The 23,247-nt window shown below is 45.5% G+C and overlaps 3 protein-coding genes across 8 annotated transcripts in view; 2 read left to right on the top strand and 1 right to left on the bottom strand.

Moving 5' to 3' along the window:
• LOC135378023 (DDB1- and CUL4-associated factor 11-like) overlaps positions 1-12,382 on the top strand; it is a 44,081-nt gene extending 31,699 nt beyond the window's left edge. For all 4 annotated transcript variants that reach the window (XM_064610848.1, XM_064610844.1, XM_064610845.1 and 1 more), the window contains exons 12-17: positions 1,402-1,494; positions 1,611-1,700; positions 7,689-7,752; positions 7,906-8,061; positions 8,961-9,067; positions 11,832-12,382. In XM_064610848.1, the coding sequence (XP_064466918.1) occupies positions 1,402-1,494; positions 1,611-1,700; positions 7,689-7,752; positions 7,906-8,061; positions 8,961-9,067; positions 11,832-11,963 (642 nt within the window). In that variant the 3' untranslated portion in view covers positions 11,964-12,382. The remainder of the gene's footprint in view (positions 1-1,401; positions 1,495-1,610; positions 1,701-7,688; positions 7,753-7,905; positions 8,062-8,960; positions 9,068-11,831) is intronic.
• The window catches only part of LOC135378018 (mRNA (2'-O-methyladenosine-N(6)-)-methyltransferase-like), a 109,079-nt gene that overhangs the window by 70,230 nt on the left and 15,602 nt on the right, over positions 1-23,247 (bottom strand). The gene's annotated exons all lie outside the window — the stretch shown is intronic.
• Positions 14,283-16,532, top strand: LOC135398358 (uncharacterized). Its single transcript, XM_064629772.1, has one exon. It carries the CDS (start codon positions 14,437-14,439, stop codon positions 16,003-16,005), a length of 1,569 nt encoding a protein of 522 aa, XP_064485842.1. The 5' UTR covers positions 14,283-14,436; the 3' UTR covers positions 16,006-16,532.

The following is a 23,247-nucleotide window of genomic DNA, read 5'->3' as shown; positions in this document are numbered from 1 at the left end:
GAGGTGTTAATAGAATACAAAGAAAGGTTTATTTTACATAATTAAAACATTATTTAGGAAATGGGGAAGAGTCGACGTTTCGGAGGGAAGCTCCTCCTTCTTCGGGACAGAAGAGGCCACAAGACTGTCCACGACTTTTGTGGATTCAGCTTGCTGACGTAATCTTGTGTATTGCGCCACCTGGCGTTCGTCAATGAGTCACGTTCTGAAAGTTTCGTTTGTCGCTGTCCGGTGTGGTGTCACTGCCCTGACGTTCCGGGATCTTCTGAAGTCGGAGCTGGAGGTCATCGTCTTTCTTCCAAAGGCGTCGTCCGTGGTGAAATCATTATCTGGGAGTCCGGGGTTTAGGTCATTGTGTTTGGGAGCCTTAGGTGACCTCCTCGGGAAGTCGTTGTTTGGGGCGTTGTTCTTCTCGTGGCCCTGCTGCTTCCTCAATAGTCCATGTACTATTAGTACTGACCATGTACCATGTAACTTAGTACCATGTACTAATAGTGCATGGACTATTGAGGAAGCAACAGGGCCACGAGAAGAGCAACGCCCCAAACGACGACTTCCCGTAGAGGTCACCTAAGGCTCCCAAACACAATGACCTAAACCCCGGACTCCCAGATAATGATTTCACCACGGACGACGCCTTTGGAAGAAAGACGATGACCTCCAGCTCCGACTTCAGAAGATCCCGGAACGTCAGGGCAGTGACACCACACCGGACAGCGACAAACGAAACTTTCAGAACGTGACTCATTGACGAACGCCAGGTGGCGCAATACACAAGATTACGTCAGCAAGCTGAATCCACAAAAGTCGTGGACAGTCTTGTGGCCTCTTCTGTCCCGAAGAAGGAGGAGCTTCCCTCCGAAACGTCGACTCTTCCCCATTTCCTAAATAATGTTTTAATTATGTAAAATAAACCTTTCTTTGTATTCTATGAACACCTCAAATCCGTCGTTGTGTCCTCTTCCCTTTCGCTCATATTTCACGTCGCAGCTGTTTGATTTTTTATCTTCTGCAATTTATATATATACATATATATATATATATAGGATCGAATATTTCGCGGAACTTTAAATTCATGAAGAAAAAAATCGCTCGCGAATTGCGCGAAAATTAGTTCCTCGTGAAGATTACTACTTATACAGTATCTTGTAAAAGCATGCACAGTACTTATGCAGTTTATGATGTGGAGAGTAACCAAAGTCCCTTGAAAAAATTATCATGCGGCGTGAGTGACAATATAGTTGGCTTATTTATGACATGTATCTAGACGCTTGATTCATCACCGTGCCCCTCAGTGACAAATGCTTTATGAAAGAACACCTTTGAACACATTTATGTTGAATTGAATATATTGAATATTGAAACTCAGTGCAGAATACATCTTGGAACTGCTTTGCACAGGTCTGGGATAGGAGAATGTTGAGTGAAGCACATCCTAAGCCAGTGGGTGTGCTTGCAGGCCATAGGAATGGGATTACATATATAGATTCTAAGGTAAGTATATCTACAAATACAGATAATCTATTAAATTTAGGGACTTTTATAAAACAGCAGTAAAGGTGCCAATAAATAATTTTTACGTACTGCTAAAATGCTCTTCTTTGCTGTAGGGAGATGGCCGGTATCTAATAACAAACTCAAAGGACCAGACTATCAAACTGTGGGACGTGAGGGCCTTTTCACAGAAATCAGCAGTAGAAGTAAGTAGTAGTAAGTACAGTTAAATCTCAAGACACGATTTCAATTGATAACACTTTCTGCGTCATCCGAGTGACCAAAGTGTTGTTGAACTCGTCAACCACTTGTGTCAACAATAGGAAGAAGGTGAAGCATGCTTTCCATAGATGCTTTGTGTGTAATTTGCAAAGTTGCAGTTCTCAAAGCCAACACTGAGCATGTGTGAAGATGCTAGTGGTGCGAATTCAATGGAGGGAAGTGGTACTGATAGGGCGAGTTGTTTTTGTTGGTAACAATGCTCATAACTAAGGGCCATGTTTTTCTGTTATGGCAAATCTCGAATTCTGCGGTAGGGATTCCAAAATTCTGCAGTTTTCCGCAGCAAGTGCTTGCATGTCTAGGCTGACAGAGATACGAAGACAAAATCTTTATTAACTTGCATGACATAGAAGTAAAGTGTCTACAATCCAAAATACAGTTGTAGCTAAGCATAACATAGCACGCTGTGCTGTTTCAACAGTAGCATAACATGGTTAACAAAGTAACCGCAGAAAAACAATCTGGCGTTTTCGTAGAATTCTTCAGTACCATACTAACCTTTGGACCCTTATTTCCCGGAGTGGGAATGTTTAGTCATTGCACGTCAAGATATGTAGTCCTGCAGAATTTCATATAAAACCCCAGATTCTGCTATAAATCCAAAATTCTGCGGAGTCTCTGAAAAGTTCGGGCCTTATTCATAACCAGGAATCAACAGGACTGCTTTGAATCAGTGGTGCGCAGAGGTGGGCATCCTCACGAGGGCAAATGAGGGTGCCCTCACCCTCACCTCATGCACATTGAGGTGAGGAGAGGTGAGGAAAAATTGTGAAAACAGAGATTGAGGCGAGGAAAATGTTTTGAGAGGGAGGTTGAGGTGAGGTGAGGAAATTTTTTTGACAAGGATGTTGAAGAGATGTGGAGCGGCTATTTTCAATTGCGCGATCTCTTAAAAGGGCACCGAGAGTCAGATTTTTCTATTACAAATGTAGCAGAAATGTCTTTGTACTGTGAGCATAGCCTCTCTACACTAAAATGTGTTCGCTATAAGCCCGTTAGTTTCAGACTTTCAGTTGAGTCAGATACATGATAGACGTGTCAGATCAGATACACGTACAAGTGAATATAGCTGATGTGTGCTTTATGTATTTAGCTTAGATTTCAATACAATCAAACTAGTCAGTTCAGTCACATACACGATGTGAGACATGAACAAGTAAATATAGTTCCGTGTGCTTTGAGTGTTTAGATTTCAACAAAGCCAAACTAGTTAGTCTGTAAGCAGATGTCTTTCACGTATGATTTGGAACGATTGTGCATGACAACCAATGACCTTATCAGAGACTGATGTAAGAAATGGAGGCAACGACCACGCGCTTTAAGTGCAATAAATGCAAATACTGGCATATATTCCATATTGCCACAAGTTGAACCATTGAGCTTTTAGTACGGTAATGAAGTTAGGTGAAAAGGCACAAGAGGTCTGTGTCTACATAAAGTAATGTAATTAGTAAGTCAACACATAAGTCACTAGTAATCCGTACAACACGTCTACCTGTTGGCTTCAAAACAAGGGTCTTGAAGAAAAGGTCCCCGAATTCCGGCTACAAATGAATACGTCTGCTATTTAAATAATATTGATCGATAATATAAAGTCATAACAGACAAAAAAGCAAAATGTACAAGTAATTCGAAGTATAGCTGCATACCATCCCGAAAACGACTTCCGCAGCTTCATTATCATTCTCGCTTGAGAGATACTCGAAAAAAGCCATTCCTGCCTTGCCAGCATGAAAAACAAACAACTCAAAATTGCTCGGTTTGTGCAACTTCTCTACGCATGTACTCTACGTCCAATTTTCACTGATTGTACATGTAATGGATACTTGTTGCAAGAAGGACGAACCAAGCAAGGTAATGAATCTTAGTTGTGGGTACTTATAACTTGTTGTCAGGAGTCAACCAAAGAAGCAGTAAAAAGCCAACTACAATGTATACACCTACCCGCTCCTAATACTTTTTGATTCCGTGTGAGCGCCGCGAAGCAACTGTGGCTATGAGCGACGCCACTCCTAATTGAAAGGGCAATTGTGAAGTGAAAACTTTTTTGCAGAAACAGGTTAAAGGGACTATGAAATGATTTTTTTCTCGTTTTCATCAGAAAGAAAACCTTTTTCCGAGTCTAGAACCAAAATTTTACCTTCGTCATGCGAGGAGTATTCTCGGGAGCGAATTTAGATGGAGCGGCGAAGGGAGGACAGCTGGCGCCGCGCCGAGCGGAGACACAGCGAGCAACTTGACGGGACCACGGCCGGATCCGCTACACGTCATCGTGGTCCCGCCAGGAGCATGCGCCGTAGGATCCCGCATATGTGTTCGTCAGGAGTGGAAATCTCCATGATGGCAGCTTCCGCGCGATGGTCGCAGTTTATCGCAGTCGCATCCTGTGGTTTTCGTCGACATGCAGAGACGATGTTGGATAGTTGGTTGTCCTGATTTACGTCAATATTCGCCTGGCATCCAATGTCATATGCTTCCCAGTGACGAGAGGGACAGCGTTTGATGCCACGAAGCAATCGGACTGCCGGAGTGGAAAGACGATGCGGTGCCATCGACTGCTCGTGTTTGTAGCGGATATTTGCATGATTTAATTTATGAAGGGTACGCTAAATCTCTTCAACGTACTGGTTAACGAGCTCAGTGTCGTCTGAATCAAGGTGTAGCACCATCACAATACCTGTCCACACTGGGGAAAGAACATCCACCTAAACGGCGCAAAAGTGTGAGTATTTTTCGTTATTGGGGCTAACAAAGGTCTCTCAGTCCTTGTGGTCCAAATGCTATCACAGATTTCAGGAATGTGTAAATGGGTTAATTCTCATCTGCACGACTCTAAACCTTGCGGCCGCTTACGGCACACGAGAGAGTAAAAGAAAGACAAAATAGAAGTTACCGAATCTAGTCCCTAAACTCAGGTGGTGCACTGTTGATAAAAGTACACTTCGTTTAGCATGATCTTAGAAACCATACTTCAACAGAATATTTATGTGATATGTTGAACATACGTATCCATTCTTTTCTTTTCACTCATCTGCTTTCATGTTTACAGGTGACTTCCTCAGCGGAGCCTGAAACCCCTTAGGTGAGACAGCATGATCATTCCAACCCACTATGAAGAGCAGACAAATGCTGTGCATCCTCTTTCCAGATTCCTCTTTGATGCAGTGTCTTGCCTACCATTCGGGCTCTGTATATTGTTCACAAGTTTTTTTACCTTTTTTGTTATTTGATTTCCAGTTTGCTTTATCATGTGCACAAATATGATATTGTGGGGGAACTTTTCTTGTTTACACATCTTATCTTATATTCATTGCTCAGTTGGATTACATCATTTGCATTCACCGGAACTGGAGTTGTATACTGTGTTATTTTCTTCTCTCAAACCAGGGCAGCCCATGTGTATGGCAACTCAAGTCTTTCACCAGGATAACATGCCAGAACAACTCCAGCAAGTGCTCTGCAGGTCACCTCTAAATTAAAGGAACCTACCTTTGATGCACTATGTCCTCATGAGATTTTGTTCCTGCTGCAACTCTGCGCTTTGTTTCACATTACCATAAAATAACCCTACCAACCATTATCATACCAGTGGTGTACTGCTGTGTTCAACCAGTTCAACTTGTTCTGGGCATCCTGCAAGCCTGTGCAGCTACTTCAGCCCTTATTTGCTGGTAACACTGGTGCCAATACAGTTGTTAGATGAGCTGTGTGACAGTGTAAAATAGAACATATCCTGTGTTCTATTAAAAATAAAAATTATGCATGTATAGCATATAATGTGTATATGTATATGTTAGGTCTTAGTTATTGTACTATTTGAGCTAAATGTCGACATTTCGGCTGTTTCGACGTTTCGACATTTCGGTGGCAGCAGGCGAACTGGTGTCGTTAGATTGTGTCTCAGTCTTAGGGTTATGGATGTGTTACAGAGTACTGGAAACCTGGTTGAACAATAAATTTGTTAAACGACAAACAGTTATCAGAAATAAATACGATGTGCAGAATACTCTTACACAATACGCTGCAGTTGAGTTTCTGTAGGCATGGTGGTTGGCAATGCCAAATGTTCAGATTTACGACCTGCTCAACAGTATACGTGACGTGCTCATAAATAAATTCTTGCGTGGAACATATTCTTAGGCAAACAGCAAGATCTTCGACGGAAGGAAATACAGCCAGCCCGTCCTGTCTGTAGAACAATAAATGCAGAGTAAAAGTTGTCAGATTTCCAACACGTAAATATAACTGCCACGGAGGTGCTCGAGTTCCTTGTTGTGAACGGCCGCAGAGCAGAGGACGAATACATTCGATGAAAAAGTACAGCTCACATGTCATACTTGCCAGCTCAAGTGTAGCAAACGATTCACACACAAAAAGCTGTTCATTATAGCGTGTTATCGAACGCTTCCAAGCAAGAAAACGTAATGCTTCAACTTCAACCCTCAGACGCGACCAGAGACCTTGTGACCTTCTATGTGCGACTGGAAGGCGACAGCTACAGCGGGCTTGCAGCATTACTTGACATTGCGCAACACCGGTGACGTAACGGGGCACAGAAGTGCGGTCCGTACAGTTACACGTTACACCATCGACGGGAGGATGTGCGCGGGAGAGGAGGAACGCGGAAGAGACACTTCAAGCGCGCGCTTCTCACAGAGCGGAGCGATTTCGTCCCGAAAAAGTTGTGGCATATTAGTTTCTTGGCGAGAAGAACAGTTTCCAGCGAAAAGAAGTATGGGGGTTCGGGAAATTTCATAGTCCCTTTAAGGTGAGCTCGACGAGGCAAAAATTATGACAAGTAGGTGAATATATTTTAGAAAGAAGGTTGAGGTGAGGTGAGGAAAATACTTTAGAATGAAGGTTGAGGTGAGGCGAGAAAAATTTTTCAAAAAAGAGGTGAGGTGAGGAAAAAGTGTTCTGGAAAATGTTGAGGTGATGTGAGTTGAACATTTTTAAGAAACATTGAGGTGAGGTGAGGAAAATAATTGTAAAAGGAGGTTGAGGTGGGGAAAAACATCTCTGACGAAAATTCAGGTGAGGGCAAAGATCGTGAGGGCATATGCCCACCTCTGGGTGTGTAGTACTACTTTGAAGATGAAATGTTAAAGTTAAAGCTAACGAGGCATTCGCAATTAAATTTAGTGCATAATATTGACAGCTGAGCACTTGTTGTTGTGTTGCATTTCACTTAAAGTAGGGGCGTGCTAATCCGAATATTTGAAGTAGAATCGAATCGAATCGAGGAAAAAATGTTGAATACCGAATCGAATATCGAATAGTCATGCAAAGTTTACAATACATGCTTTTTGCACCAAAAGTTTTGAAATTTCTAGCCCATTGCTTTAGTGTAATTTTTCTGACATTAACTGTCACAAGAAACACCTGTAATTCTTCTGTGGGAATTTTTCTGGCAATTTTGTAAAGCAGGCTTCACCTCATGCAGGGAAGCACCAGGTGAAGCCCACTTTCGGGAAGTGTCTTTCATATTCGGCGGATAGTCGAATATTCGGAAAACCGAATATTGGGTATTCAATTCGCGAATCGTGATTAATATTCGATTCGAATTTGAGAACTCGAATATTCGCACACCCCTAATTTAAAGACAAGGTGTGGTCAAGCTTTCGGAGTTGTTTTTGGCTTTTAGTGTTCCCCTTATCATGTGAGAAACTGTATGGCTTACTCCTTTTTTTATATGTGTGTGGTATCGCTGAAATCCCCATTCATCATCTCAAAATAAAGTTGTTGTTGTTCTCTGTGTGTGTGTGTGTGTGTATCTCTTACTGAAAAAAAATATCATTGGAATGTCAGTCACTGTGTATAGAACTCTGTATATTTTGGTTTATGGCAGTACACTATATGATACATATTATGCTCTGACAGAGAGGTAACTAGTTTTTGTAATGTATCTGCAGGCAACACGGAAGGCAGTTGACTCTCAAAGCTGGGACTATAGATGGCAACGTGTGCCAAAAAGACGTGAGTCTGTTTTAGAACATTTTCATCACTTGATAACAAGACTTCTTTCATGATGCCTGGCAAACTTTGGTTTGGTTTGGTCAGTTTTTTTTTTTTTTTGTGAAGTGTGCCTCGCATCCAAGAGTCTCATATTGGTTATGTATTTACCTATAGTGCTTGACCATCAGAAGAACCTTCTTGGAGACACATCACTCATGACCTACCGTGGTCATACGGTTCTTCAGACTCTCATTCGTTGCCATTTCTCCCCTGAAGCTACAACAGGGCAGCAGTATATCTATACTGGATGTGCCTCTGGTAGGGTCGTAAGTAAGTAGACAACATTTCAAACGTTTTTCTAGTAACCTTGCACAACACTTATTCTTCCTTTTCTGTACTTCGATCTCATACTGTGAGAGGATGTCGAAACATCTGTAGTGAAATTGAAAGGCTGGTAGCCATGCTCAGCATATGTAATGAATGATATTAAGCTAATTCTGCTAATGAACTGTGCTAAATTTGATTCTTCTGCCAAAGTGCGAAATTTTCCACCAGACTATTTGACAACCTGTGGCTATGGTGACCTTTCACCAAATTTGACAACCCTGACCTACAGTATTAGTGCTGACCTATGTAAATTAGTAGTAGAAGCCTCTGAACTACATTATTCCAAGAATCTTACTGTGTATTCACACGGAGGACATCCTCACGGAAGATTCTAGTGGAAGGAAAAGTGGAAACATCGCTCACAGAGCCGAAGTTCCGTCCCATCCCGTGTTATGTCCAGCATTCATTCATAGCCGACTATACTTGGCAGACGACACCGTCAGTGACGTTTTCTGTCGTCTGCTACGGAATATCTTGTGGGGCGTGGGTTCGAATCCCACCGCTGCCACCATGTCACACGTGGTGCAACTGTTTATTCCTCGTCTTTGTCTTAGCCATCTCGCGAGCCTATACAGAGCGCTCATCGTCGTTAACACCATTACAGCTGTGTCGCAGGATATTTCCCATGGTTAGCAGTGTACGTGAACACATGACGTTGAGTGCTCGCGCTCTCGTGACAGCAGAAAGCTATGACGTTTTTTGCATTTCCCGCTGTATTCTGGGGAATGTCCTTCGTGTGAATACACAGACAATGTGGTGTGTACAGCCTTGATTGTGACGACACTGTTTTACGTGTTTGAATTCATCATGGGCCTCTCCACTGGTTCTTCTGTATTTTCTAGTGTATGATGTACTGACTGGTAAAGTGGTAACCACACTGAGCGGCCACAGAGGGTGTGTCAGGGATGTATCCTGGCACCCATATTTACCAGTGCTTGTCAGCACGTCGGTAAGTGTGCCTTGTTTTAGCAACTAATCTAATCGGGATGTGCGTTTCTTAAAGAGGCTGCAAAGAAATTCTTTAATTAGGGATTGCACCGATAGAGAGCTATTTTTGACCTCATACTCCTCCCAAATTGTTCGGCTTTAATTACGATGGTTACATTTGTATCAAAGAGCCATAAAAATTTTAAATTAAAAATTTATTTGAATTTAAACATTAAGACAAATAATAAACATTTATCCACAAATATGAAAAAAATTTCAATCTACTGCATGGCAACTTGCAAACAAGTGTTGCCTTGAATTTTTAGACTTGTTCATGAACTAATAAAATTTCGTGCCATACAAATATGTCTGCTAGCAAGTTACGCCCTATTGCAGTTCAGGGACTCACTCAAAACATTAAAGATTAATCCTCAAGGATATTGTAAAGCTACCTAATTAAGCAATTTAAGAATATTTTATAAAATTCTTGAAGTTTCAAACCAGAGTCATTTATACAGCAATCTGAAAGGTTAAATAAACTCTTGAAACATGAGCTCTGTACAGGCCTCTTGATCTTTCCTTTGAGTAAGATATTAGTTTCTCTAGTTAAACAGTCACGCAGAAATTTCAGATGTATGTGCATTTGTTGTCTGCCACAATGTTCAAAAAGTTTCTGATGGCAGATTGTTCCTAGAAACATTATTCTCAGCACCCTCTTTATTGCACACTCAGTAGAGAGAGTATACTTGTTGTGACAGAGTCGTACGATGTCATGAATGACCAATACCAAGAGCAATGTTTTTGTCTTTCAAATGGCAGTGCAGGTAATAGGTGGTCAAAACCCAAAAGCTGGAGTATGATTTGTGTGCATGTCCAGACTATGCGTAGGTGTAGGGGTATCCCGCATAACTTGTACCAAGCTTTTTAAAAATGCAGTATGTCGTACACAATTGAAACTGGCTGGCTATTGCTGGCTGTCGTCGTGCATTGAACCGAACCGAACCGGAGCTGAACCAAAATAAATTTAGGTGGTTACCGGTTCTCTAAACAGTTCAGACATAATGTGCGTTGTGAGAGTTCGAAACTGAAACTGAACAAAACAAAACTGCAACCCAAGTGCACGAGGTATTTCCTCCTCACAGCTATTGTCGGTCCTGAGGTGTCCTTTTGGCAGCAGTTGTAGGCTTCCTTGTACATGATTTTTGTCATTCAGCAACCCTAAGTTTTCATTTTAAGCTGCGAAAATAACAGCCAGTTCCTGAGCGGGATGTAACAGGTTGTATACAACGGGTGAACATAGAGAGTACAGTATGCTACCATAACGCTGCACCTGAAACTCAAATCTGTAACAGACAGTATTGCTGTGAACCACTGCTGTGTCGGCAACAACAGCAGCAAAAGTACATTTGTGTTGTTTGAGAATCATAAGGATGTGCTTGCTTTTAACCCATTGGCAATCGCTCAAAATTCACTTTCTTGAACCGGTTCGAAGCTGCTGGGAGCTGAACCCGAACCGAACCGAAAAAGTAATGGTTCCGATTCCTGCCTCGAACACGCTCGCGAGGAGTAGAGGAGGTTGCGGAGGTAGCTCCCTTTCCACGTCATTCTCTCGCCCTCAAGTTTTTTGTGATTGCTGTGTGCTGCGATGGAGTCTGCGACTCAGGGAAGCGCACTCATGAAGAAAGGCACGTGGCTCGACTTGAAGTTGCACATGCCTGACGGATTTTGTTCCGGCCCGAAACCTCGTTGCGAAATACGGTGCCTTAGAAAATGTGAGTTGGCAGACAGTTGCGAGTCGTCGCTCAAACACGTGTCGACGAATTACCTGTTGACGGCACGCATTCTAATAGACTACGGTACTGGATGATGAGCAATGGACGAAGGCGTCAATCTTAAGATGTGCTGAGCCTCATGTGGTATCAGCAGGGCCAGCAAGAGAAATTACGGACCCCCGAGATGAGTCCTGCCCGGGCCCCTCTCCTCACGTCTCCTGGTGCTAGCAACTGCAGGGCATTGGATCGGGCCCCGGGGCTGTATCCCCCCCCCCCCCCCCTCTCGCGCTGACGCTGAGTATCAGCGGCTATGTTGTCCTTGGAAGAGCTTTCGGCACAATGCTGCGCCAACTTAGAGCCAGATAAAACGGTTTTTGTGCTCCCAACAAATGTGTATGTTCAGCAATGCTCAACTTGTACCATTCTACTTCGTTTACGTGATCCAAACCGGCGATTTCGCAAACATTCGTGTATAACGATACTCTCCACACTACCAACCTTCCCGAACCGCACTCTTTGGGTCTCTTAATCAGCTCGACTCTCGCCCCCTCTGTCTCTCAAAATTGCTTGGTCCCTGGCCAAAGCCAGCCCACCAACGCTAGGCCCTCAAAGCGCCTTTGACATGTTTGGACACCATAGGACTTCGATCCTTATTGTAAAGGAGCTCATTATTTCAGTCCCCCCCATCACCACCAGCAGTGGGGTAGAGTATCGCCCCTGGCGATGAAACTCCCCATTCATCATCTCAAAATAAAGTTGTTGTTGCTGTTGTTGATACTCTGATATTACGATCAGATTTCACGTACTCGTCAATATTGTTACAAACTGGCTCGACTGTGCAAAACATTCCTTTTCTTTTTCTTTTATTTGTTGATACACAGGTTTAAAACTGTGTGAGTACAGAACTCAGAGAATTTCCTTTCCGAAGCTCTGCAGGGAACTAACTTGATCTATGTGACTAGATGGTGCATATGTGCATTGACTTCACTCTCACAGTTCACAATTTTGTTACAGTGGGACGGTACAGTTTGTGAGTGGATTTACAACAGTACCTGCAGCTTTACCGGCGAAGGAGTACGATACGAGAAGGTTTGTGCTGTGCCCTTTTCATCACTCTGGGAACGTGCCAGACGCCTTCGTTTTTAACCTGTATATTCAGGTGTTGCACACCGTGCTGAGACATATGTGAAAAAGACAATGTTCATGCTGTGGATTTTCATTTTTCCGAGTGACAGTTTATATCGTTTAAGTACAAAAGTCTGTGTGTCTGAAATTTGTTACCTGTATTTCGAGGATAAACAATGCAGGTGCTTACTGATAGTATGGTCTTATTTGTAGATACATCAATATGTAATGTTTGTTTGTTTTAGATGTGCAAAATATTTTCAAGGAAAGTGGTGAACGTTACAGGAGAGGGTAATTTGAATGTGGATGCAGAGAGTATTTGCCTCATTTTCCTTAATTTGTTTGGATTTTCATTATGAATGTTGAAGCACTCTCACACAGTTAAATATTTCATATGAGAATGCAGTCATTAAAATGTGTGATGCACATTTGTAAATTGTTTTATTGTGTGTCTCCTCTGCTGGGAAAATTTTTGTGGGCTCTCTTTTCTGCTTTTTTTCACAAGTACCGTTAAGAAGTATGCGATTTCATTGTCCAAGTTGTGAAAGTCATTAAGGTTTTGTCATTAAGGTAAAGTCATCGTTTGGCTGGTTCGGGAAACCGTTATGGACCAGCACGGTCAAAGCATGGACCAGCATGGACAACAAGGTCTATGGACCTTTTTCATGTTCGCGTCGTATCCTAGCGGTTCCCCAGGTAACTACCCTCGGTAAACCAAACCCCACGTGGGTAGCGTAAAGGGGGCAAAACCCGTCTTGGAATGGAGCCGACGAGTTCGCGTGGTGCCCCCACACCTGCCGTTAGAGTCACTGTACAGTGACTCTACCTGCCGTCAGAGGCTGCCATCTCCATCCAGCGCCATCTATTGAACACGGAGATAACCTTCCTCGGTACACCCAAGGTCATCGGCGCCGCAGCGCATGCGCATAAGCAGTTGTTTAAAAAAGGTCCATTCCCCACCCCCAAGACATATTTGCAAGGCCGAAGCTGTGACCTGGCTTGAACCCTCACTGCACGAACTGATGCCGGCACACGCCGGAAACATTTTCACAAGCCATGCAGGCTCCAGTCCCATATACGCTGCTGCTCCATTGGAAAGGTCCACCGATTTTCAGCGGAACCAATAGTCTGGACGTTGAGGCAGGGATTTCCCAGCACTCCCCCAGAAGGCCAAAATGCCTGCCAAAAAAGCCCGAAAAATCAGTAGGTAGGAAGGATGAAGATCCTGCGCAAATTCCTGCATCGAGGACTGGCTCGTCCACTTCCACAGTGTAGTGTCGCATAACAACTGGCTTGAAAGAGTCTTGTGGTGACTTATTCAGTGGCGGATCCAGGGGGGGGGCGATCGCCCCCCCCCCAAAAAAAAAACGTGAGTTTATACATTGGATCTCCCCCTCCCCCACTACGCGCTCCGACAAAGAACCCCCCCCAAACCGAGGGTCTGGATCCGCCCCTGGACTTATTGGGTGTCATTCAAGGGCAACATAGTGAATATGTCAGGAAAGCGTGATGACCGAAAGCAGGGGCTCTATTCTCGTCAAAGTAATCGACCTCGATTGCGTTGTGTCTCGCATGTCATTGACAGTTACGTGCAGAACAGAAATGAATGTCACGCGGCCTCAACCGATAGGCGAGCTTTTGATCCTGCTATCTTCGTGAAAGTAGATGAAGCATGAAGAGCGCAGGATCAAGTGCTCGACTATTGGTTGAGGGCGTGTGGCATTCACATCAGTTCTTCACGCCGCCTTCACGTAGCGACCAATGACAGGCGAGACGCAAAGTAATCAAGGTCGAGGACTTCGACGACAATAGGGCTCCAGCAGGCTGGCCGTGACTTTCAGATGCGGCACCAGTGCTACGGCAAATGCGCACGAAAGTGACCTTTTCTGCGTTCGTGAAAAACATGCTCAAACGATCGCATTCGTGTGAATGAGCATCCCAGCCTGCACCCGCACATTCTTGAGAACGAGACATGCAGTGAGTACTTCGGGACGAAAAAAAAAAAAAAAACGAAGAGAACGGACGTGTAAACAGCACCATAGACTATAAAGGAGCAGTGAAATCTTCCTCCATTCATTTTTTGTCCCTGGCTGCGGCGTATTCTGCAAAAGACAACGTGCTCTTGCGCAAGAACGATTGTTCTAGCTGATCTGTATGCGCGCACGAGATCTTCCGAGACGTTGCACACCCTCTAGAAACCCCACAAACTCCTTTTGAGGACCTGTGCCGACGAAACGTCATGACGTGGAGAGTCCCACGCAAGTACCGCTGCACCGTGTCCGTAGCAGACGAAGTTTCAATGGGACCTCACGGCTGGACCTCACGCTGATGCTACTGTTGTGTCGATGCAAGGTGGAGAAGAACGAGAGGAAGGAAGAGGAGGGTAGCTCACGCGGAGCGGACTGACATTCGAGGCATTCGGTTTCGGACATTGGTCCAGGACAGTTGTGCTAGATGTCAATAAAGACATAACAGATTGGCGCAGTCGACTACAATGAACCTGCATCCCCCACCAGTATTTCTGCCTTCCCCTGGCAAACCGGCCATTCCCTGGGAGGAGTGGATACAACTCTTCACGACTTACATGGAAGCCTGCGGTGGAACGGGATATGCATCTACACGTAAGAAGTGCATTTTACTGAACTGTCTTGGAGTGGAGGGACAACGGGTATTCCGTACTTTACCTGCTACGGCAGTTTCCTCGACCGTCGATGAGACGGAAGACGTGTATGCTGCCGCGGTGCAGAGCCTACAACGCTTCTACTTGCCAGCCCTAAATCGAACGGTCGAACGATACCGGTTTCGTGCAAGAGCGCAACATCCAGGTGAATCGATTGATGAGTTTATTACGGCGCTGCGAACCCTTAGTGCAAACTGCAAGTTCGAGGCCATGGCTGAAGACATGATTTGTGACCAGTTGGTGGAAAAGACATCGAGTCAGGCTGTCAGGGATCGCCTTCTACTAGAACCCGACCTGACCTTGGACACTGCTCTGGCAATTGCAAAGCAAGTGGAGCAAGCGCAAACAGAATCAGCTCTCCTGGCTACTCAGCAACACCACGCTACCGTCTCAGCTGTAGCTCGCCATGAGAAGAAAACGTCGAATGCATGCTATAGATGTGGGTCGACGAAGCACTTGGCAAACAGTCCCAGTTGTCCTGCTAGGAACAAAACTTGCCGGTCATGTAAGAGAAAAGGACACTTTGAGTCAGTGTGCCGACAGAAGTCCTCGGTACAAGCAACCTCGGTCAAGGAGGTGGACGTAGACGTCTATACAACATCGACGTCCACCACAAAGCCAATTTTCTGTGAAATACAAGCTGCGGGCGTGCCCTTACGTCTCCTGGTCGACACAGGCTCAGCGGTCTCCCTTTTACCTTCTAACGTCTACCATGAGAAGTTTTCTCATCGGCCTCTTCACAAGTCAGGAGTCGTACTTAGAGACTACTCTAAAGCAATCATCTCCACGGAAGGGATATTCTCTGCTACAGTATGTTTCGGCGACAGGACTGCCACTTGTACATTTCATGTGGTGCGCAAAGGAGCTGCCATTGCTGGCATGGATATGTTGCGCGCCTTGGACATCGCCATTGTACCTGCTCAGCAGCTTTGCCGGGAAGTGTCGGCGACACCCGCAGCGCAGGTACCTCCGTGCCTGGCGAAATACCCTACTCTTTTCTCCGAGGAACTGGGACTGGCGAAGGGTTACAGACACAAAGTAACGATGAGGACATCGGTCGAACCAGTACAGCAAAAACTTCGCCGCCTTCCGTTGGAGGTTCGTCAAAAAGTCTCGGAGGAACTGCAGAAGCTGGAGCGGTCGGACATTATAGAGCGCATAGATGCCTCTGAATGGGTGTCCCCAATTGTAGCTGTCTGGAAGAAGCAGGGTGTCGGAGCGAACCGAAAACCGGAACCGAAAACCGAAAACAACCGCTATTTTGGTGCGAACCGGAACGGAATCGAAACCGTATACGTTTTTTTCGCTCAGGAGGGAAACCGAAAAATATATTTAACGGTTTTCGGTCCAAGAAAAAACTTCGCCGGTTTGGACTACGGATAGGCGAATGAAACAGTCGTCGTGTGCTCTGAAGTCATGTCATGGATAGTATACGAGGGTTACGGTTACGGAGGAACGTATGTAGGTATACTATGACCCTTAGGCTCCCTTTGTAATGGTTTATTGTTCGCGCACGCACACAGACTTTGAGGTACATGTGACTCTCTAGCAGTGTGCCGTAGTGTTCGTTTTAATTTGATCCCCCCAAACTCTCATCAACTAAACAGCGACCTAAGGGGGCTGCATAACGGCTTCTTTATCGGTAATGTCGCGCAACGCGTCCCTTGTTTGAGAGCAGCTAAGTTGAATAGACTTACGTATACGCGAGGGCAAGCCCGTGCGAAGTGACAACTCTTTTGTGGACAGGACACGAAGAAAAAAAAAAAAAAAAAAAACGGAGCCGTCGTGCGCGTTTGTGAGTGAAGGTGTTCCTCGATTTGCGTCGTACTCGTGCGGTGGTTCTTGCTGGCTAGACGGTAGCAACAGACATTCGGATGGGACCCGATCGCTCCAACCCAGCAAGAAAGTACTTTACGTACGACATCTCGACAAACAAGTCCGTTTGTAGTATGCGCTTCAAGATAGGAGAAAGCCCATTTGAGCAGACAGTAACCTACAGGAACCAGGAGCTACCAATTTCACAGCTGTCTATTAATATTAAATACCATGTATGCGGAATAAACGGGTTTACATTTTATAACATTGATTTTTTTTGTGTGGGGATGAATATTCCCCGCAGAAGCGGAACCGGTTAAAAACCGGTATGAACCGTTATTTTTTTGCTCCGGAGCAGAACCGGTACCGGATCGTTTATGATGTAACCGGAACGAAAACCGGAACGAAAAACGTTTCGGTTCGACACCCTGGGAAGAAGACTGGAGAGCTAAGACTATGCGTGGACCTCAGAAAGCCCAATACAGCCATCGTCATTGATAGCCACCCCTTGCCTCACATGGAGGACATCTTTCATCACCTTGCTGGCGCTTCGTACTTTTCAAAACTGGACCTCTCTTCCGCCTATCATCAGATGGAGCTTGCAGAAGAAAGTCGAAATTTAACGGCGTTCATTACTCACGAGGGCCTCTTTCGCTACAAGCGTGTATGCTTTGGGTTGGCATCAGCGGCTGCTGCATTTCAGAAGATGTTGGCGATGGTCCTAAAGGGTCTAAAAGGTGTTATGCACTACCTTGATGATATCTTGGTATACGGTGCTACAATGGAGGAGCACAACCTTAGATTAGATAGAGTCCTCTTCGCATTGGAGGCCGCTGGACTGAGGTTGAACAAGAAGAAATGTGTCTTTGCCACCCGCGAGTTACAGTTTCTGGGACATTCTTTATCGCCGGATGGGTTGAGTCCGCTGCAGGATACGTTGGAAGCCATTCGTGATGCGCCATCTCCGCAGGATGTCGTATCCTTGCGCTCATTTCTTGGCCTTGCTTCGTACTACCTCAAGTTCGTACCCCACTTCGCCACGGTGGTGGAGCCGCTTCGGCGACTGCTTCGCAAGGAGACACGATTTCTATGGACGGAAGAGCAAGAAACCGCATTCAACAAAGTCAAATCTCTCATCCAAGAGTGCGTACCGCTGGCTCTCTTCGATGCTTCGCTTCCTACAATTGTCACGGCAGATGCATCAAATTTCGGTCTGGGAGCTGTACTGCAGCAGGAGCATCCTGACGGTCTACGTACCGTCTGCTTCGCCTCAAGGGCTATGACAGCGACAGAATACCGGTACTCAACTGGGGAGAAGGAAGCTTTGGCATGCTTGTGGGCGTGCGAGAAGTGGCACGTATTACTTTTTGGACGCAAATTTACACTTTGCACCGACCATCAAGCCTTGGTCACGCTTTTGTCAACCCAAGGTACTGGACGGCAACCAATGCGTATTGCAAGATGGGCTGCACGTCTCCTTCAGTACAATTACACCATCGTATACAAGAAAGGAGAGCATATAACTTCGTCGCCGACGCCCTGTCACGTCTTCCCCTACCTCACAAGCTGGCTACAACCGGAGAGGAAGATGAGTTAGTGTGCTATGTTCAGCAGGCGCTATCCTGCATCACCATGCAGGAGCTGCTGCAGGCTATGGACGATGACGTCGTGCTCCGTCAGGTTTTAAGTTGCTTGGAACATGACCCTCAACTGGACAAGCAGCAGCAAGAGCAACTTTCTCCATATCTCAAACTTCGCGACGAGATCACTTTGGTGGGAGGTATCGTACTCAGAGGGTCAAGGATAATCCCTCCTTCCTCGCTGAGGAAACGAATTGTCGACATCGCTCATGAGTCACATTCGGGAATCGTCCGGACGAAGCAACGTATACGTGAGCGTTATTGGTGGCCTCGTATGGACGCTGAAATTGAGACTTATGTACGAGACTGTTACATATGTCGTGAAGCGGACAAGACTGCGGTGACGCACAAAGCACCTCTACAGCCAGTACCTTTCCTTTGCGGTCCGTGGAAGCAGTTGGGGATAGATATCGTAGGTCCATTCGGCAACCTTCCAGCACGCTGCCGTTTCGCTATCACAGCTGTGGATTATTTTAGCAAGTGGCCGGAGGTAGCGTTTTTTTCGCATGTCACCACAGAAGTTATCCTTGAGTTTTTAATGGACATCTTCGTTCGTGAGGGATACCCTGAAATTTTGGTTTCGGACCACGGGCCTCAATTCGAAGCTCTACAGTTCAAGAATTTTCTTGCCGAGAGGGGTATACTGCACCGACAGTCGGCAATATACCATCCTGAAGCAAACGGACAGGTCGAACGCTTCAATAGAGTTCTGAAGGGCTTCCTCCAAACGATTTCACTCACTGGGGGGATTGTGTCGCAAGATGTGAAGGCGTTCCTGGGGATCTACAGGGCTACGCCTCACGCAGCAACGGGGTTATCGCCATCAGAACTGCTGCATCAGAGGCGCATGAAATCAAAACTCGACGTAGCCGGATTCCCGAACCTGGCCAAAGATATTCAGAGGGAAATGGCTTCGCTACGTGAGCGTATCAAGAAGTATCAGGAAAAGACTAAAGCTTATTTCGACGAACGCCACCGGGTGAGGACCCCTAAGTTCCAGCCGGGAGACTATGTACGCGTCCATCTACCCGGTCACCGTCCGAAAGGATCCCGGGCGTATGGTCCGCCCATCGCCATACAAGAGAAAGTGGGACTCAGCACGTTTGTCTTGGCAGATGGGACAGTGCGCAACGCGTCTAGACTAGCTGCATCCGAAGTTGGACAACAGCCTGTCAACTCAGGGTTACCTACCCAAACAAACGCCACCCTTAGGCGTTCGGAAAGGACACGGAAACCACCGGATCGCTTCCGACCATAAGGCCACTTTTCAGAGGGGGAGTGTTGTGTCGATGCAAGGTGGAGAAGAACGAGAGGAAGGAAGAGGAGGGTAGCTCACGCGGAGCGGACTGACATTCGAGGCATTCGGTTTCGGACATTGGTCCAGGACAGTTGTGCTAGATGTCAATAAAGACATAACAGCTACGTCACATGAACCTGATTACCTCACGCCCGGAAGTCAGGCCGGACCGCTTAGGCCAGCTTCTCAGCGAAAATATTTGGTGGCTCCTAGACTGCATGAGCAGGGTTTCGAGCAATGCTAAATGTAATTTCATTTGACCTTTGATACCCTTGCAGTGCGACGTGAAAGACATTATCTCCCTACATAGAAAAATAGATAAATGTCGGTGCGTGCTATGGTGGGACCCCAAGCAGCACAATGTACTGGAAGTCGAGTGCAATAGGGGTGGACGGTATGTGTCTTATCAATGTTCTTTAGTTTCACCAGTCTGTTCAAGGCTTTCCACCTACCCGTCCACCCCTATTGCACTCGACTTTCGGTACATTGTGCTGCTTGGGACAGATTCTCAAGGGCCCGCCAGAAGCACTTTTACATGCGATTGCCACGAACTGTGCAAGCCTCGCATTTGACCTTCCGCGGTTCAAACGTGCATTTATCAGTCTTGCTTGGATGAAGGTGCGCTCGGATCCCTAATCCGAAAGTTCCGCGCGAAGGGCTGGCATTGGTGCAAAACTCCATTCGGCGTCTTTCTCGACAAGCCGTTCAGCCTCTTTTGGTTACATCTGGAACAGCTGTCTTTGGGAAGACTAGTGCTGCATAAAATTGCAAGAGCAGGAAATAAGTGAGGTTGGTTCCCATGCCGAAAATACACGCTGCTGTATTTGAGACTGCGGTGCCTGCAATTCCTGTTTCTTTACCATCGAATTGACCCGTTTCTACAGTTGCGCCGGAGCAATATCTAGAGCCAGCACGCCGTAGAGTACCTGTCACTTGCTTCTATGCAGCCTCGTCGGCCATATCACCGATCGTAGGCACCGACACGTGAATGCGCCGTGTTGCACCTCCGCAGCAGTACCAACAGTACTTGACTGTGAAATACAATGATAATTAAGTGCTTCCCTCCTGGGATAGTTTTGTTATGCACGTATCAACGTCCCTGAAGTGAACTCTAATGTTTGAGAAACTCTTTATCCGACAATGCCGTGCCCGTGGAAATAAAAATATGGTATTTATGGAAATAAAAATGTTTGTACAGGGTTTCAGTTGTGTAGGTAAATATGGCAGAAAGCTTGACACTGATTTAGCATAAAACTACGAAGTCCTCATTAATGTGAACTGTATTCGGCTTGTTGGTATGACATGTCGAAGTTGGAGTGCAGATACGGGACAAGGACACAGCAGACGGTCACACAGCACTCACTAGTAACAACAGAAGCTTTATTAACAAAACATATGGGCTTAAAAACCTACAAGTATGTTGTGTTGTCATCCTTTATCTTTATTAGGATTCAACTAGATTACATTTAGACTGCACTGTTACATCTTCTAAAGCCGCCGCCATTCCTCAAGTTCCTCTCTCTCTCTCTAGGAATGCTCCTCTCTTGGATTATGCAATAGGCTAGAGGCACTAGTGGTTACTTCACAATACTACAACTCCCTTCCTTCTTTAATGTATGCTTTCCTAGCTATTCATAGCGAGAAGGAGCTTTAACGGTTCTTCCTGACCGTGTTACATAGCTGGTGCTCTTATTATTTTGGGACAACAGGCTGTCCTCCTCATTAGGGTGTAGGATGGGTTCACGACATACAGCAGGTTCCTGTGGGACTACAGTTTCGTCACACCACACATTAAAGTCCTGCTGGTCATCATATTGTTGGCCCAAAACATTGCTGTCGCATTGTGCATGACGCAGATGTTTCACATTTCTTATCAATGTCTCCTGACCGTCGAGGCTTCTTAGACGAAAAGAGAATGTGCTGATTTCTTCTTCCACTCTGTATTTCTTTTTTCCGTAGACTGTTGTGAGCTTTCCAACTTTGGGAAGATTTGCAACAATGACAATGTCTCCCACTTTTATGTTAGGCAATTGCTTGTTGCTCTTGTCCGTGTTTTGTTCCATCTTCTCTCTGTACTTCTTGTTGTGATCCATTACCTCTTTGTTTTCTTTGGGTACCACCAGAATGTTTGAAACCCATGGTGAGCCTTCTTTGGATTCCTCAATAATGCCAAGTTCGAGCATATTCTCTATCTCCTGGCTCATGGAACTAATGACGACGAGCTCACACAAAGGCTAAAGAATGTCTTTGCTCGTTTTCAAGAATATGGTGTGAAACTGAACAAAAGAAAATGCTTGTTTGGAGTACCCAGCGTAAACATCTTGGGACATGTTGTCTCAAAAGATGGCATTAAGCCAGACCCGCAGAAGATACAAGCCATAGTGGACGCTCCCCAGCCTAAGAATGTTGATGAGCTGAGATCGTTTCTGGGAACGTGCAACTTTGTGAGAAAATTTGTTCCTGGTTATGCTATGTTAGCCGAGCCACTGCATAACTTGACAAAGAAGTCAGTGCCGTGGGAGTGGACTGAAACCGTTGACCAGGCATTCGAACATTTGAAACTCAAGCTAGCAGAGCAACCTTGTTTGGCTTTCTACGACTTGGAGGCCGAAACTGAAGTAATCACTGACGCGAGCCCTGTTGGAATAGGTGGAATCCTCATGCAACGTCAGAAGGATGGTTCTATGAAACCAATTGCATACGCCAGCAGGTCACTGACGGACACGGAAAGGAGGTATTCCCAAATTGAAAGAGAAGCCCTTGGATGTGTGTGGGCTATAGAGCATTTTCACATCTATCTGTGGGGACGATCGTTTATCCTAACTACAGATCACAAGACCCTGATCTACATGCTGAACTCTGAAAAAGCAGTGAACCTTCCACCAAGGGTACGTCGATTGAGTTGGCGACTTCTGCCGTACTCGTACAAGAAGTTTATCAAAGAACTGTCCGACACAAAAATGAAGTTTTACGCCTACGGACAGGAGGAAGCCTCTACAATGCACAGGATATTTCATGTCTCGTATAACATGGAATGACAAGACAGAAGTCCACAAGACTTACGTCATTAAGGAGTGCGGAGCGTTCTTGTTCGGAAGCAAGTCTTCATTTGAACTGGGCATTTTGCTGAAACCCAGCACAGTTCAGGCAGTTAAAGCACACACAGTTCAGACATCTGAAAGTACAAGGGTGTAGCCTATTCAAAAGTTGGTTCAAGACAACGAGAACCTTTTCCAAGGCCTTGGCACCATGACGAACTACCACCATGTGGTTACTGTAGACAAGACAGTTGCACCCGTTGCACAGCGTCTGCGAAGAATCCCTTATGCTCTGAAAGAGGCAGTGAGCCAGGAGATAGAGAATATGCTCGAACTTGGATTATGCAATAGGCTAGAGGCGCTAGTGGTTACTTCACAATACTACAAAGTACACCTCTCTCCTCCCTTCTGCCCTCACCCATTCATCGAGGATGCACGAAAACCGGCTACAGAATTCATTTTTCTGATAGCGGTAAAGAATTGGAACTCCGGCGTATATGTCTTCTGTTGTGCACTGCTTCTATTGGAGAGTGTAGTAGACTATCGTTAACGTGGCTTCCGAAGTACCGTATCTACAGCACCAAATCAATGGATAAGATTCTGAGGCTGGCATCCATCCACTGGTTCCGGTAGGTACTAAACTTCACGGTGACGTCATCTACTAGGAGTATTTGTAAACCGTTGATAACGTCACCGTATACAGTGTGCGTCACGTAAGACTGACCATAATTTCATTAAATTCGCGATTTATTTTTCTTTCGCAAAAGTAGTTGAATACTGTAAAAGTAGAAATTTTCGCGAATTTCGCGATCGAACTTTTTTCGCGAAATATAGG

The sequence above is a fragment of the Ornithodoros turicata genome, chromosome 1 (genome assembly GCF_037126465.1).
Source record: "Ornithodoros turicata isolate Travis chromosome 1, ASM3712646v1, whole genome shotgun sequence".
Classification (NCBI taxonomy): Eukaryota; Metazoa; Arthropoda; class Arachnida; order Ixodida; family Argasidae; genus Ornithodoros; species Ornithodoros turicata.
This window is presented reverse-complemented; position numbering and strand designations above follow the sequence as displayed.

Coding starts and splice junctions, on each gene's coding strand:
- LOC135398358 (XM_064629772.1), top strand. CDS start 14,437: ATGAACCTGCATCCCCCACCAGTATTTCTGCCTTCCCCTGGCAAACCG.